The sequence below is a fragment of the Colobus angolensis genome, unplaced genomic scaffold (assembly GCF_000951035.1).
Source record: "Colobus angolensis palliatus isolate OR3802 unplaced genomic scaffold, Cang.pa_1.0 Scaffold63, whole genome shotgun sequence".
NCBI lineage: Eukaryota > Metazoa > Chordata > Mammalia > Primates > Cercopithecidae > Colobus > Colobus angolensis.
Window position 1 is genome coordinate 10,027,057 of NW_012119932.1, and position 17,450 is coordinate 10,044,506.

General features: G+C 40.5%; 1 protein-coding gene across 2 annotated transcripts in view; it reads left to right on the forward strand.

The window, feature by feature from the left end:
- The window catches only part of RSU1 (Ras suppressor protein 1), a 240,048-nt gene that overhangs the window by 59,343 nt on the left and 163,255 nt on the right, over window positions 1–17,450 (forward strand). For both annotated transcript variants that reach the window (XM_011963895.1, XM_011963896.1), the window contains 3 exons: window positions 1,846–1,964; window positions 3,830–3,912; window positions 4,179–4,293. In XM_011963895.1, coding sequence (XP_011819285.1) covers window positions 1,846–1,964; window positions 3,830–3,912; window positions 4,179–4,293 — 317 coding nt within the window. The remainder of the gene's footprint in view (window positions 1–1,845; window positions 1,965–3,829; window positions 3,913–4,178; window positions 4,294–17,450) is intronic.

Below are 17,450 nucleotides of genomic sequence, written 5' to 3' on the forward strand. Positions count from 1 at the left end.
CACACACACTCACACACAGTTGACCCTTGAGCAGCACATGGGTTGAGGGAGCACCACAGTGACTCATGCAGTCAAAAATCCACATATTACTTTTGACTCCGAAAAATCTTAATTCCCAATAGCCTACAGTTGACCGGAAGCCTTATCAAAAACAGAAATAGTTGATGAACACGTATTTTGTGTGCTGTATGTATTCTATTCTGCATTCTTACAATAAAGTAAGCTAGAGAAAAGAAAATGTTATTAGGAAAGTCATAGGGAAAAGGCAGTGCATTTACTGTGCTTTAAATGGAAGTGGATCATCTTCAAGGTATTCATCCTCTTCATGCTGAGTGGGCTGAAGAGGAAGAGGAGGGTTGTTCTTGCTGTCTCAGGGGTGGCAGAGGCAGAGGAAAAATATACATGTGTCCTTGGACCCAGGCAGTTCAAACCCATGTTGCTCAAGGGTCAATTGTATGATTTTAATTTTTCTTAAGTTGTGATAAAATGCACACAAAATGTACTGTCTTTGTAGTAGGCAGTTCCGTGGTGTTAAGCGTATTCACATTGTTGTTCAGCCAATCCCCAGAATTTTCTCATCTTGCAAACCTGAATCCTACACACATTAAAAAACATCTCTCCATTGCCCCTTCCTCCAGCCCCTGGCCATCACCATTCTAATTGAAGATAATTTTCAGTGTTAGCAGTTGTAGAACAAAAACATGATTTTTCCCTCCAAAAAGGAATAAATGAAATGAAATCAAGCAAAAGTCTGAAAACTGCAAAGCTTCATGTGTATATTTTGAGATATTATTGCTACGTTCATAAGGAAGTTTTTCTTACAAAGATAGATATTTTGTGATGGTTTGAGTTTTTGTGTAAAAACAGTGATTAAGTTTCACCGCTGGAGGAAAATGACAACTAAGAAATTTGCAAATGTTTCAGGAACCTACAAGCTCTCTGACTGAAATTATGAGTCCAAGTAGGACAACATACCACACCATCTTATATGTGGAACGTAAAAAAGTAAACCTCATTGAAACGGAATAAAATGGTTACCACAGGCTGGAGGGATTGGGGAATTGCAGAAATGTTAGCCAAAGGACACAAAAGTTTAGTTAGACAGGAGGAGTACGCTCAAGAGATGGGTCATACATCGTGTTGACTGCAGTTAATAACAGTATGTGGTGTACTTGAAAATTGCTAAGAGAGTGAGTGTGCGTTCTCACCGCAAAAGACGAAAAAAATGACAAGCATGTGAGGCAGTGCATATGTTAAACAGTGTGATTTAAGCCATTCCATGATGGAATATATATATATATATATATCAGAAGTATCATGTTGTATACCGTAAGTATGTACAATCTTTATTTGTAAATATTAAATAAATGCTTTTTTTTTTAATTAAAAAAAATAGGATGGGCATGGTGGCTCACGCCTATAATTCCAGCATTCTCAGAGGCCAAGGTGAGAGGATTGCTTGAGCTCAGGAGTTTGAGACCAGCGTGAGCAACATGGCAAAACCCCATTTTTGCAAAAAAAAAAAAATACAAACATTAGCAGGGCGTGGTGGCATGCACCTGTGGTCCCAGTTACTTGGGAGACTGAAGTGGAAGGATCGCTTGAGCCTGGGGAGGTTGAGGCTGCAGTGAGCTGAGATCGTGCCACTGTACTACAACCTGGGCACACCTAGGCAACAGAGCAAGCCCCTGTCCCAAAATAATAAAAAATAAAAATAAAGTAGAAAGTGACTCTGGGATCATGTCACTGTCTTGCACTTTCACCCTGTGAAACCGAGGCACCCTTGATGGTCTGTCTAAACGGGTCTTTGGTGTCATGACATAGATTTTTGTCCCCCTGCAACAGCATGAACAGGCTGAACACTTTGCCACGAGGCTTCAGCTCCCTGCCAGCTCTTGAGGTTCTGGACTTGACTTACAACAACTTGAGCGAAAATTCTCTACCTGGAAACTTCTTCTACCTGAGTAAGAAACTTTCAGTTCTATAAATCTCCTCAACCCTGTACTTTGCGTTCTACGAGGGAAATTTATTTGCCAGGACCCAAACTCCAAGAGAAATTATTGGACAGAGATACTTTTTTCTTTAGAGACTCCTTTTGAATATTCCTTTGTAGCTCAGCAGTATGTGCATTTGATATATCGTTATGTGACACCATCGGGCTGAAGTGGACCTAGTAATGTCATATTAACATTCTGAGAGAGATTATATACCTAAATGTGATCAAGCCTCACATTTGGCTAAGAGACTTTGACTTTCTTTTTAAATAGCATGCCAAAAAATTTTTAAAGAAGCATCTTCCCATGTTGCTATTCTTTGTCGGATATTTGCCCAGGATATTCCAATCAATTATTTATAAAAATATTTATTAATAAATAACCAACAGAATTTTTAAAATTTCCAGCCAAGTTTCTTATCTTCAGCCTTTTAAAAAGTACTCTTATTGACCTATTTATCCAGTACACAGGCATTAAGAAATTATTGGCCACAGGTGAACACACTTTATTCTTTCATATGCAAACAAATTTCTTGCTGAAGATGCTTTTGAAAATTAAAAACTGATTTCTTCTGGGAACTTATGCACTATTTCGGACAAGGTTTGCTTCCCTTAAATGAGTGTTCTATTTCTTCAAATACTAACTTATATGGCATTCACAAAATCTGAATTTTCTGAGCTGGTCTCTTAAATTTTATTTTTTACCTTATGTACATTACCTTTCTATGACTTTGTCAAGCACATGAAACCAGCTATAAAATATTTTCTTGGGCAGTGGAGCAACTGTTTTTGTTTTGTGATATTAACATCCAGTTCTTGGGAGCTGGAGCTACAAAGATCACTTGAGGCTAGGAGTTTAAGACCAGCCTGGGCAACATAGAGAGACCCTGCCTCTAGAAATAAAAATTTAAAAAGTAGCCAGGCATAGTAGCATGCGCCTGTGATCTTAGCTACTTGGGAGGCTGAGGTAGGAAGAGTGCTCGAGGCCAAGAGTTTGAAACTGCAGTGACCCACTGCACTCCAGCCTAGGTGACAGAGCGAGACTCTGTCTCTAGAAAATAAATACTGGTAAACAAAACATATATCTAATTATACTCAGCTTTTATGGTTGAGGATAAACAGATGCTTTAGAATTCTAGCCTTCAGTAGTTTGGAATCGTATTATCATTGTGTAATAATTGTGAACAAATTTCTGACTAGTGATATTCTGCTTAAGTTAGGATTTACTCTGTTAACTTCATGCCATTATTTTAACCCCTTTGTCTTCATTTACTTTTGTCCTTAAGGCTGTAGAAACAAGCAGTAATAATTAGTCAGATTATGGAACTGATGAGCTATGGTTATAGCCTCCATCACCAGAAAGCCTTTCATTAATTTTTGACACAGTGCTATTTACATAGGAAAAAGTCTGTTTTAACATCGTTGTAGTCTCTGGAAAGAACCTTTTGCCTTAGGTATCCATCAAAGTGGCACAGTAGTATTCTTTGTTTTCCTTTGATGCAAATGGAGAAATAAATGTGAATCAAAAGTAATCTATGAGAAAAACAGCGATCTTTTCTAAAAATGTGCTGAAACTCTGTGCCTCAAGATGCTGGTGCCCACATTGTTAATTGAGTCAGTCCTCTTGGATATAGATGTTTTCCTGGACACACCAGCTACACAATAAGCCAGTAAATCTTAAGTTTGACCTGCTTGTTATTATTGGGAGCCCTAGGTATGTCAAAGGCTTTTCACCAAGTCAGGGTTATTAATCAAAGCTGACTCGCTCGTATTGATCAGACCTCAAATGGTTGGGTTCCATGACAACATGTTTATACATTGCTGTTTAATTTGCAGCCACCCTGCGTGCACTCTATCTAAGTGACAACGATTTTGAAATCCTGCCGCCAGATATTGGGAAGCTTACAAAGTTGCAGATAGTAAGTTATCTAAATTCTAAGAAAATCAGATCACTGCTGCAGTCTTGTAGGGGTAGAATCAAGTCAATTTGAGCAGGAGTAAGGTTTGTTTTGTGGGAATAAACCACTACTCCTGATAGTGTTTCTTGATTATCCACGGGCACTTGTAAACAAATGGGAAGGACTGAGCTTTAGTAAGAGAGAGGACATGGAGGAGGATGAGAGTTTCTGTGGAGCACCTTTTAATGTGTGAATATGTTGACAACTCCTTGTTTTCTTCTATGTAGCTCAACAATAGGGATAACGACCTGATCTCACTGCCTAAGGAAATCAGGGAGCTTACCCAGCTTAAAGAGCTCCATATTCAGGGGAACCGCCTCACCGTTCTGCCCCCAGAACTGGGTAAGGTTGCGGATGAATGAACTTAGTTCTGGGTTTCATGAATAACAGTTATCCTCATGTAGCAATTCTGAACAACCTCTCTCCTCTTCTTGACAACTACTCTGCACCTAGGCACCCACTTCTGATCATTTGAGAACCATTTGTCGTTGATCAGAGTTCAGCTGTTACAGGTTTGACCTTCCCCGGTGCTGTGTTCTGCAGCTGTAGTGTCCCGTATATTAGAAACTGCTGATGAAAGATGACCCCGCTCAGCTGCCTGCGTGATGTAGTGGAAAGCATGGGATTAGTAGTAAGAGCCTTATCCGTGGCGCCTCACTGACTAGCTGCGTAAGCTTTCTGGGTCTTGGTTGGTTATTAATAACTTTATCTAAGTATCACTCTTACTTCTGAACCCCTTAAATTTTTATTGACCTGGAAAAACTTCTACCAAATAGTTAAAGTAGTTGTTACGGCTACTTGAAGATGTAATACCTCTGCGGGTCGTGAATTTGCCTCTCTCCTGATCCTATCTCTAGTAGGAATTGTTAAATATGTTCTTGCTGGGAATGGGTTCTACTCCTGGCCGCTGAATCCTAATCCTATTCCTCTGCCAGATCGTTCCTGTTTCCAGAGTGGGTTTATGTCCCCCGCCAGAAATAACCTCCAAGCCAGTGATTCTGTTACTGCTTCGTTCCACTGCAAAAGGTTCACGAGTTCCCTTATCTTTGCTTGTGCAGACCCTCCATAGCCTCTCATTTCTTCAATCCTTTGAACCACATTGTTGTCTCAAACTGCAATTATTTGCCTTTCTCCTCCAAAATACCATCATTTTAAAGAAACACATTGAAGAAGCAGTTCTTTAAACAAGTCTGGTGGTTTGAAGAGGCCATTTGTTAGAAATTAGAATGCAAGCACCAGGAGGGCAGGGGCATTTTTGCATTTGTTCCCTGGGGTATAGTAGGTGCTCAGAAAACACTGAATGAATTAATTAATGAAGCAAGGACCTTGGATGGCAGGATGTTAGGAAGGTTATGAGCAGGCTGATGGCACTAATGGTTACACATAGGAAGACTGAGACACAGAGCAGGCCCATCAGCACCTAGAGTTCGGTTGGCAGCCATATTTGTCTAAAGGGAAGGCAGCCACGTGATTTTGTGAAACAGCTGGAAAGTCCTGCCTCATCTCTTCCCATTTCCCTTGGCGCTCTTGTTAGTGTTAAAAGACCAGACGATTATTTAATGATTTTTTAAGGCCAACTCAACACTTCTCGTTACTGAGTTGCAAGTAGTCAAGTGTTGCTTTGGGAGCAGGGTTACAGAATCAAGAAACACTTTTTGCAAACATTTTCAAGGCAAAAAACTTCTTGTCAAAGGAGAGATCTTGGGCCGGGCACGGTGGCTCACACTTGTAATCCCAGCACTTTGGGAGGCCGAAGTGGGTGGATCACTTGAGCCCAGGAGTTTGAGACTAGCCTGTGCAACATGCTGAAACTCGGCCTCTATAAAAAGTACAAAAAATTAGCTGAACATGGTGGTGCATGCCTGTAGTTCCAGCTACTCTGGAGGCCGAGGTGGGAGGATCACCTGAGCCTGGGAGGTCAAAGCTGCAGTGAGCCATGATTGTGCCACTGCACTCCCACTTGGGTGACAGAACAAGACCCTGTCGAAAGGAAAAAAAAAAAAAAAAAAGATCTTGCACAGTGGTTAATAACCACAGATGTTAGTATTAGTAATAGCTGGGGGGCTTCTGCAGAACTCAAATACTTGCTGCCTCCCCATCCTACTAAATCGGAATCCCCATGTGTGAGGTGAGTTCTTGTGTAATTTGGTGTAAAGCTCACTTAATGCCTCTGACATGTATCCTTGGTTAGCGTGGTTAGTAGAAACAGAAAAATAAATGTGTATTTTGATGTCATTTGATCTTACTTCATTTTTCAAGCAATGAGGCAACGTAGGATATTAGATTAAATAATTATTTTATCAGGCAGTAATTTGCCACAAAAATGCCTGTTTGAACCTACGCATGCCTATGTATATATTTTAAAATCTTACTCATTTTGCTTATCTTATTTAAATACTACACGAGGTCATATTTGTTCAACATTTCTGTTAAGCTTTCCATGAACAAATCATGTATGTTTTTATTCAGGTGTAGAATTGAGGGGGGAGGCTTTAAATGACTTTATTTTTGCCAGCCATATGTAGAAAAGCTTAATCTTAACATTGGCCTGATAGCTGTTTTTCCTGATTATAGACAAACAGTTGTAAGTAAATGATAAACCTTTAGAAGTCAGTCACAAGCTAAACTCAAGATGAAGACAATGTACTATTTATTTTTGAATGGTGATTTTTTTTTTTAAGTCAAGATTAATATAATACTAATATAGTAGCAGCTGTTATAATAATAGGTGATATCTATTAAGGCCTGGAATTGCAAGGCATTGTATAAGTGTTTTTGCCGCAAGATCACCTATAATGATCATAAGAATTATAAGCAGACTTTTTAGAGGTGAGGACGTTGAGGCGTAGAGAGGGCTGGTTGGTGACATGTCTGTGGGGACACAGCTAGTGACTCACAGAGGTGAGAAGATCTGAACCTGGCAGTCCCTCCTCTGGGTCCAGCTTCATGATCATAGGGAGGTCCTCTTTCCCACCCATATGCTGGTAAGAGGATTCCTAGAAATGCAGTTTTCAAGTTTGAACGAAACACAACTCCGGCACACCCTCCCGAAAAGGCAGGCGGTGAGATGTTGCTGGATGGTGAGTTGGCGTGGGCTTTGCCGGCATGTGAGCAAGGCTAGCGTAACACTTTGCAAAATGCAGCTGAGATGGCCTCTGCAAGAGAAATTGCTGGCCCTTTCCAAGCCAGTTGCATCGTCCCGGTGTTTCCTTCCCCTCAGTAAACATGCCCCACGATGGGAATGTCTTTGGTTTCTTTGTGTCCCCAACACCTGAGGTGACCATCTGGATGCTGCTCCGGACTGGCTGATGGGCAGTGCCGGGCACTGATGATGCACATGAAGCTTATGCTGCAGGTTTGCTTCCGGGGGTGTTTTAAAGTGTGGATGATGATCTCTCCCTGTATGTATTTTACATATCTGAATACATGAGATCAATGCTTTCGAGACTTCATAATAAATCCAGAGTTTATTGACCTGTAACCTTTTTGGTACTGGTATTTCAGCCAAGCAAGAGAATCCGGGCGAGTTCTGATTTGTCAGGTCTGAGAACATGCAGAGACACAGCAAAATAAAGTCAGGGGCTTGGCTGGAGCTTTAATATGTGATTGTATTACTTTACCTTTATTGTATGTCTTTGAATAAGCTATTTAAACTGTTATGTCTGGTTCCTAAGTAGTAAAGCACTTGCTTTCATATTAGTCTGTATACCTATAAAAAATGAGATGTAAGTTGAGTCTCTCATGTACCCATTCATTCATTTATTTATTCAGGTTAAGTTCCTACTTTAGGGCAGATCTTTGAGTCCAAGGAACTTGCCTTTTCTGGTAAAGTAAGATTCACTTATTCAACAACTGGTTGTTGAGCCCCTGGTATTTGCTAAGGATTATGACAAGAGACAGAACACCCGTTATTGATGATGTTCTAGTGGGAGAGGACAGAAGAAAGACAGAGAAAATATGAATGACAGACATGTGGTGTTAAGAGCTCTGGGAAAGAATTGAGCATGGAAGGGAGTGCCTGGCTGGGGAAGGGGTAATCAGAGAAACCCTCACTCATAGGGTGGTGCCCTTTATGCAGAGACTTAAAGGAAGGAGGGAGGTCTCCTGGAGAAGAGAACAGTAAGTGCAAAGGTCCTGGATGGGCTTATGTTGAGGAAGAGTAAGGCCAGTGTGGCTGGAACAGAGTGAGTGAAGGGGAGAGAGTTGTAAGCAATGAGCTCAGACAGGAAGTGGGGTCTGGTTCACATGGGAACTCGTAAGACATTGTCAGAACTTGGGCTTTTACTCCATGTGAAATGGGCACTCCCATAGATGCTCCCATCCTAATCACCAGAATATGAGAATTTGTTACCTTATGTAGGGAAAGTGACTTTGCTTATGGGCTTTGGAGTCTTGAGATGGGGAGATTACCCTGGATTGCCCAGGTGAGCCCAATTTAATCACAAGGGTCCTCATAAGAAGGAGGAAGGAGGGTCAGAGATAGGAGTAGAAGACGTGGTGACAGGAGCAAGAGGCTGGAGTCACTCATGGAAGGGGCCACGAGCCAAGAAGTACAGGCAGCCTCCAGAAACTGGAAAGGCATGCAGCCGGATTTCCCCCACCACAACCCCGAAGCCTCCAGAAGGAATGCAGCCTTATTGGCACCTCGATTTTAGCTCCATAAAATCCAGTTTTTGGACTTGTGCACTCTACAACAGTAAGACTAGATTTCTATTATTTTAAGCCACTGCTTGTAGTCATTGGTTAGAGCAGCAAAAGGAAACTGATATAAGTGGGAAGACATTGAAGGGTTTTGAGCAAAGGCATAGCATGATCTGACTTTCTTACTTAGACAGTCTCATGTGATCACCCAGGCTGGAGTGCAGTGGTGCAGTCATAACTCACTGCAGCTTCCATCTCCCAGGCTCAAGGGATCCTCCTGCCTTGGCCTCCCAAGCAGCTGGGACTACAGGCGTGCACCACTACGCCCCACTGATTTTCTCAGTTTTTTGTGGAGGTGGGGTCTTGCTGTGTTGCCCAGGCTAGTCTCAAACTCCTGGGCTTAAGTAATCCTCCTGTCTCAGCCTCCTGAAGCACTGGGATTACAGGCATGAGCCATGGTGTGCAGCCCCTGACTGTTTTTCAGAGGAGTTCTTTGGCTGCTGTGCTGAAAATAGGCTGGAGGGAAGAGGGCAAAGGTGGAAGCGGAGAGTCCGAGAGATAGGAGACTATCATAGCAATCCTGGTGGGAGTAGATGCTGGCTTCATCCAAATGGTAGTGGTACTGGTACAAGTTATGGTTGGATACTGGATCTGTAACTAACAGGAATTGGTGACAGCTTAGATGAGGGGTGAAAGAGTTAAGGTTAACTGTGAGCTTTTGGTCTAAGCAACTGGAAGGGTGGGAAAGACTATAGGAAGAGTAGATTAGGAGAGGGATTGAGGAGAGGAGGTCATCCTGAGCTGAGTTTCAGTTATCTTAAATTTGAGATGCCTTCGGGGTATCTCATTGAGAAGGCAATGGGGTATTAGAATCTGGAGTCCAGAAGAGACATCTAGGCTGCATATATAATTTGGGGCATTATCAGCATACATTTAAGGCTACAAATTGGATGAGCTCCCTTGTGTGTGACTGCAAAGTGAAAGATTGAGCCCGAAGCACTGTGGTTCCTAAACGCTGAACCCAGAAGGATCGAGGAGGTTTATGGGTCCGGCTGACTCCTAGGCAGACATCCGTGGCCAGTCAGGGACTGTGACCACCTCGGTTGACACCACAGATGGCTCCCCATTGCTGGAGCTGTGTGGTGTGTTTTTGCTTCATAGAAAAAAGGGGTTCTCTAATGAGGCAGATGGGGAGTTATTCTTTTTTTTTTCCTGACAAATGCAGTTAACTCAGACAGGGCAGGACAGTGGAATGCACATAATTGAAATACCCTCCGGAGCCTGCCTGAATGCAGAAGTCTCTTTTTACCCAGTATTTTCAGCCAACATCCAGTCTTCTAAAAAGCAGCCAGCCATGTGGCTAACTGAACTTTCACCCCTTTTTTGTTCCTTTATATATTATTTCCTGGAAGAATTAATTAGTAGAGAAGATAAAAATCCTGTATTGGTAGTGAAGAAAGGAAACTCAATATATACCTTGACCAATCCTCAGAATAGGTGGACAGCCCTAGGGAAAACAAAAAAGAAAAAGGTGATTTGGGAGCTGGTGGCGCCCCCTGGGGTTTGTTAGCAGTTTTGTGTTCCACTTCTGCATTTTCTCACCCCCGATGAGACCGCTGTCATGTGAGCTGAAGATCTGGATTCTGTGTTTTGCGTAATTCTCTTTCCTAAGCATTCCATGGTTTCTGCGGCTTGTTCTGAATTGGAATTGTTTCTGGTTTCTTGGCTTCTAGGCAATGATGGGACCTCTTCTCCTGCATTTGTTACCCACCCAAATAATTTTGCCTTTGGAGAAGAGGAAAAAAAATCACATTGGTCTGCTTGGCATGCAACAAAACAAAGTGCTGTAGACATCAAAACCTTATTTGCACCAATCCAAGCAGCCTATGGGACATATGTCTGCAACGCTGCATACACCTGGACCTGGGGCTAGCCAGCTTAGTGCGCTACAGTATGTGCCCACAATCGATAGCATTTTTTACTACAGTAACTATGAAAACATAGTATTTTCTAGCCTACTTGTGAAGAGTGGAAACAAATATTAATCCCCTTCAGAGAGTAAAGGATGTTATGAATTGAGAATTTCCTCTCAATTATATTCTCCAGAATAAACAGATTTAACAATGAGTGGATGTACAGTCAAAAATCTCTTCTGTTATATCTCTTAATCCTTTTCCTATGGACATTGAGAAGCTAAAGAAAAATAACTTTCTTTACTGAGGCAGGCAAGAAGAAAATCCAGTATTCTTTGTTTGGTCAATTAAGTCCCCGATTATAAGTGTCTTGTTTATCTTCTCTTCTGTTATTGTCATTCTGTCAACTGGTTCCCAATTATTTTTTCCAGAGGTTTAAAATGTTTTTCAGGCCGGGCACGGTGGCTCACGCCTGTAATCCCAGCACTTTGGGAGGCCGAGGCGGGCGGATCACGAAGTCAGGAGATCGAGACCATCCTGGCTAACACGGTGAAACCCCATCTCTACTAAAAATGCAAAAACTTAGCCTGGCGTGGCGGCGGGCGCCTGTAGTCCCAGCTACTTGGGAGGCTGAGGCAGGAGAATGGCGTGAACCCGGGAGGCGGAGCTTGCAGTGAGCTGAGATCCGGCCACTGCACTCCAGCCTGGGCGACTGAGCCAGACTCCGTCTCAAAAAAAAAAAAAGACTTTTTTCAAATGTAACCAGTAGAGGATAGAGGTTAAGTGCTGGACTCTCCATCACTAGGCTTGGGTTCAAACCTCACTTTCCCACTCCCTTGTTCTGTGACCTTCAGATATTGATATGGTTTGACTCTGTCCTCACCCAAATCTCACCTTGTAGCTCCCATAATTCCCACGTGTTGTGGGAGGGACCCGGTGGGAGATGATTGACTCATGGGGGCGGGTCTTTCCTGTGCTGTTCTCGTGATAGTGAATGGGTCCCATGAGATCTCATGGTTTTAAAAATGGGAGTCTCCCTGCAGAAGCCCTCTTTGCCTGCCGCCTTTCATGTAAGATGTGACTTGGTTCTCCTTGCCTTCAACTCTGATTGTGAGGCCTACTCAGCCTCTTGGAACTGTAAGTCCAGTTAAACCTCTTTGTTTTGTAAATTGCCCAGTCTCGGGTATGTCTTTATCAGCAGTGTGAAAACGGACTAAAACAGATACGTTATTTTACCTCCCTTCTATACTTCATGTAAAATGAGGGTAATAACAGCCCCCACCTCGTGGTGTCTTCGTGAGGATTAAAAGGATAATCTGCTTAAAGAATTGAGTCTTGATTCAGGAATGAGTACAGCTGCTCAGTGAAATGTTAGGTAAATGACCACACACACACACATACACATACGTGCACAGCGGATTTTTATGCTATTAAACTTTGACTGTTTAGAGGCCAGCTTTCTGAAACCTGGGCTCTTCTGAAACAGTCTAAGCAGGGCGGTCACCCCAGCCCCACCCTTTTGACAGGGAAGAGGCAGTTAGTTACCGAGCGCCTAGTGAGAAAGAAACAACAGAGTAGATCCAAAGCCGAAGTCTCACCTCACACAGTGGGACTGGTCAGTGTATCCTGTGGATAAAAGAAAGGCTCGGAATTATCCTCCTGTGTGATAATTGAGGCACATAGGAAGGGTCAGAAAAGAAAAGCGAGGGAAAAGAAGGGGTAAGAGGGACTAAATCAGATGAAGGGATTCTGCATGGCCAGTACTCAGGGCGGACAAAAGACATAACAAGAAGAGTATGCCTGCAGTCCACCCATCCTAAGATTTTTATAATAACAAGGGATTTTCCAAGTCTGTGCCTTTCTTGGGAGTTTTATATTGAGGCTGGGAGCAGGTTCTGGTTGTTCTACCTAAAAAGCTCTGTGATTGGCTTTTTGGTTGGACCGTGGGTTGTTTCATTCACTCATTCGTCCATTCATTCATTCATTCACCCATTCATTCAGTTCTTTCTTTGTGACATCCTTTATGTGATTATTAACTTGTTCCTAGTAAGTGTTGGGTACTTTGTAGTACTTGCACTAACTGATTATACTCACTTCTTTATCCATGTTAAGATCTTAAACTACCCCTCTGCAAGTGACAACATTATTTTCTAATTGTTTAATTTCTCACTGTCTTAATGTTACCTTTTGTGACAGCGCATATTTCACTGGGGATTTTTTTACTTCTCCCAGAATTCATGATAGCAACCATTGTTCTGAACCAATTGCTTCATTTGTTAATATCAGTTGTGTGCCTACACTATAATGCTTTTGTCACTTGTCTACATATTAGTAATTTATTTTATGTTAAAATACACTACATAAATCCATCTTTCAAAATCTTTATTATACTATTATAAATTAAAAGCATTATAGAAAAAGAAGTCTCTTCTGGAGTTTAACGAAGTAGTTTAGCTATCGTGAAATCTTTTCTTTCTTTCTCTCTCTCTTTTTCTCTTTCTTTCTCTCCTCTTCTCTCCCCTCCCCTCCCCTCCTCTCCTCTCCTCTCCTCTTTTCTTTCCTTTCCTTTCTTTCGACAGAGTCTTGCTCTGTGTCACCCAGACTGGCTTGCCGTGGCATGATCATGGCTCACTACAGCCTTGACCTTCTGGGCCCAAGTGATCCTTGCACCTCAACCTTCCAAGTAGCTGGGACCACAGGCATGCATCACCATGCCTGGCTAATTTTTTAATTTTTGTAGAGATGGAGTCTCCCTTTGTTGCCCAGGCTGGTCTCAAACTCCTGAGCTCAGGTGATCCTTCCACCTTGGCCTCCCAAAATGTTAGGATTACAGGAATGAGCCACCCACCTTTCTAAATCTTTTAATTATTTCCTTGAGAAAAGATGTAGTGTGGTTGTTAACTATGTCTAGAATAAGCAGACTCCAAATAAATAATAAGAAAGTTAATTTTTTTTTAGACTAGATTTTTGATTTGGGGTAAACCTGCCCTAACCCAAGGCAGCTTTATGTTGTTATCAGAATTGCTTTTCTTGCCTAAATCCTGTTACTATGAAAAGAAGATCTAGCTTAATAGAGCAGTAAGTGACAAGGACGTTCTTTATGGAATTATAAACTGTGCCACTTATAGATGTATAAGATTGAATTTGTTAATTGCTCACTAACATTTTTCAGATTGGTTTTAAGCTAGATATAATTCCAGACATACCTTAGTTTTAATGCAGAGTATCGTAATTTGCAGAAGAGTTTCATGCTCTTAATCTCAGTTCTATAATGTAGGCAAGGAGAGCTCTCTGGCTTCTTTTTAAAGATGATGGAAGCAAGGGAGAGTGTGACTTGCCTAAGGCTACATTATTGACACGGCTTGTTATGGACAGAATCCAGTTTTTAGTTCAGATCTTTCTAATTCAAAAATAAGTATTCCTCCCAATAGTATACTCATCCATGTGCCAAAACTGAGCCAATAAAAAGGCATAATTTATTATTAGATGACAGATTGCTGTGATTCCAAATATATGCCTTAATTTTATTTGAAAAAGTAAATGTTGGGAATAGAATATTTGTACCCAGCTTTGAATTTTGACTTGGATTTTATTGCATGCTCCTACATTTTATTTCTGCATTAATATTTCTTTTGCCATACTTCACAAAAAATCATACCATATCCTTTGATTCCCATGGCCTCAGCTGATAATCAAAAATTACTCCCGTCAGGTCTCCTACATGATATTTTTTAACAAGTCCCATTTTATATATTCTATTTCAGTGAAATCTTTAGCCCCAGAAAATGTTTTCAGTGTGGATTTTTTAAATGCTACATGAATTATATTTCTGCCTGGTGAGTTATTGCCTTAAAAGGGGTGGGAAGTTGCAACACATAAAACGTTTCCGTTTTGTAGTATAAATTTCAGGAAGCCCAGCATCAGGTTCAACGTGATTGAACATGTGCATCAATCTGTGTTAACACCAGCTGGAAAAGCTTGCCACTGTGTGCAGTGGACTTCCTTTGATTTAATAGGATGCTAAATGTATTTTTGCCCTGGGAGAAATGCCGGCAGTGCTAAGATTCCGGATTTAATTTTTTTTTTTTTTTAAATTCCAGAGCCATGTCTGTAAATACAGTTGTTATCACCTGAATACATATATAATATCTTACATTTATGTAGCCTCTCTCTTTGAGGCATCTCCTATATATTATAGTATTCCTATGTTAAAAAAAAAAAAAAGCAATGTTACACTGAGTCAGACCCAAACGGTATTGTATGTGTGTGTGAGTGTGAGAGTTTCTTTCAGAGTGCAGTGGGAGTTTGAAAGGAGTAAAGTGGGTGACGATTGTCCCTCATGTTGTCAACACCAGAAATCTAGGCCTTATTGTGACATCGTGGATCAGTCTTTCGTATTTATGGTTATTTAGACCTTACCAGAATTGTTCACATTTTCAACTGAGTATTAATTCCATAAGTCAACTACCTATTACACAAAAGCATCTAATTGTACCATTTATACTTCTCTGAAGTTTTAGGTGATAGCATTCTAATATGAGTAGATAAGCTTATGCTCATTTTTTCAACATTTATGGAATGATTTTAACTCGCCCAATACTATCTCTGTTGTCTTTTATATTTGCTGTTTTAAAAATATTGGCTCTTCTCCTTGGACAGCCCCTATTGAATTCGTCTTACCGTATCAGAATCTGACTTCCAACCCCATATGTGTTATATTTCTGTTATCAGTTCAGTTTGGGGAGCACTGGTTAAATAAAACATACCTAGCCCTTACCTTCATGAAGAAAATCCTTGAAAGAAAGAAACAGCTAAACAAATAGTTAAAAATCACAAAATGGCTGCTAGAATGTCAGCTTCCCCACGACATTGGTTTAAACCACCCTCATCTCTCACCTGGGTTGCTAGAATAACCTCCTAACTGGTTTCCTGCGCCCTACCTTCCCATTGCAATCCATTCTTCACTCCATAGTCAAGGTGATCATATAAAATTACAGAGTGGATTGTAAGCCTTTGTCAATTAGAGCTCTTGAATGTTCCCTAGGAATATTTAAGGCCCATCTGGCACCTATGGTTTCCATGCTACTTATCACCCTCACTCACTCATGAGCTGCTGTCAATAACCACCTCTCACTTCTTCATGATCTTTGCTCTCTCCTTGAAATTTTCACCTGAGTATTTTTGCAGCTCATACCACGCAATTCATACATTCTAAGTATACAATTCAGTGTTTTTTCGTATGTTCAGAGTTGTAAAACCATCACCACCACTTTAGAACATCGTTCATTACCTCAAAATGAAACACCATACCCTTTTCTTTCTCACTCCAGTCCCTCCATCTCTCCTAGCCCTAGGGGTTTTATAGTTTGGCTCTTACATTTATATTTTTGATCCATTCTGAATTAATTTTTGTATGTGATGTGACATAAGGATTCAGTTTTATTCTTTTGCCTGAGGCTGTCCTGTTGTTCTAGCACCACGAGTAGAAAAGACTGTTCTCTTTTTATCAAATGGTCTTGGCACTCTTGTCAACAACCAATTGACAGCAGATATATAGTTTTATTTTTGTACTCTCAATGCTATTTCATTTATTTATATGTCTATCCTTATGCCAGTACCACACTATCTTTAGTACTGTTGCTTTGTAGTAAGTTTTTAAATTGGGGCATGTTAGTTTCAACTTTGTTATTCTTTTTCAGGATTGTTTTAGCTATTTTGAGGCCTGTGAGTTTCCATATGAATTTTAGAATCAGCTTGTTAATTTATACAAAGAAGCCAACTTATATTTTGGTAGAAATTGCACTGAATTTGTAGATTATTTAGGGGGTTATATCATAATCTCAACAATATGAAGTCTTCAGATCCATGAACATGGGATATTTTTTTCCATTTATTTAGATCTTCTATTTCTTTCAATAATGTTTTGAAGATTTCAGAGTTTGTTGTATACTTTTGCTAAATTTTTTTCCTAAGCATTTTATTATTTTTGATGCTGTTATAAGTGAAATTACTTTCTTAATTTTACTTTTGGGTTGTTGGTTGCTAGTATGTAGGAATACAGTGGATATTGTGATGATACTGTATTTTACAACCTTATGAACTCAGTTATTCTCATTGTTTTTTAGTGGATTCCTTAGAATTTTCTCTTTATAAGAGCTGTTTTACCTCCTCCTTTCCAATCTGGATGTCTTTAATTTTATTTTCTTGGCAGTTCCTTTTCTGCATCTTCTAGTACAGTGTGGAATATAGGTGGGAAGACTAGACATCCTTGTCTTATTTCTGATCTTAAGGGGAAAGCATCCAGTCTTCTACCACGGAATATTGTGTTATCGGTAAGATTTTTTTGTGTAACCTTTGTCAGGGTTTTACAAATGCCCTTCTATTTTTTGTTTGCAGAATGATTTATCATGGAATGTTGAATTTTGTCAATGCCTTTTCTACATCTATGTGACTTTCGTTTTTTGTGTCTTCTTTTTTATATATTTCTGGATTTAATTTCCTAGTGTTTTACCTAAAATTTTACACGTTCATGAGGGATACTAGTTTGTAGTTTTCTTCTGATCTTATAGTATCTTTGTATAGTTTTGTTTCAGGAATATCGAGTCTCATAAAATGAGTAAAATTTGATAATTTTTCTATTTTGAATGTTTGAAAGAATTCAGTATTGACGCCATCTGGGTCTTGAGTTTTCTTTGTGGGAAAGTTTTGAATTATGAATTCAGTTTTTTGATATAAGGCTGTTCAGATTTTCTGTTTCCTCTAGTGTCTTTTGGTAATTCTCATGTCTTAAAAATGTGTATTTTGGCTGGGCAGGGTGGCTCATACCTGTAATCCCAGCACTTTGGGAGGCTGAGGCGGGCGGATCACCTCAGGTCGGGAGTTCGAGACTGGCCTGACCAACATGGAGAAACCCCATCTCTACTAAAAATACAAAATTAGCCGAGT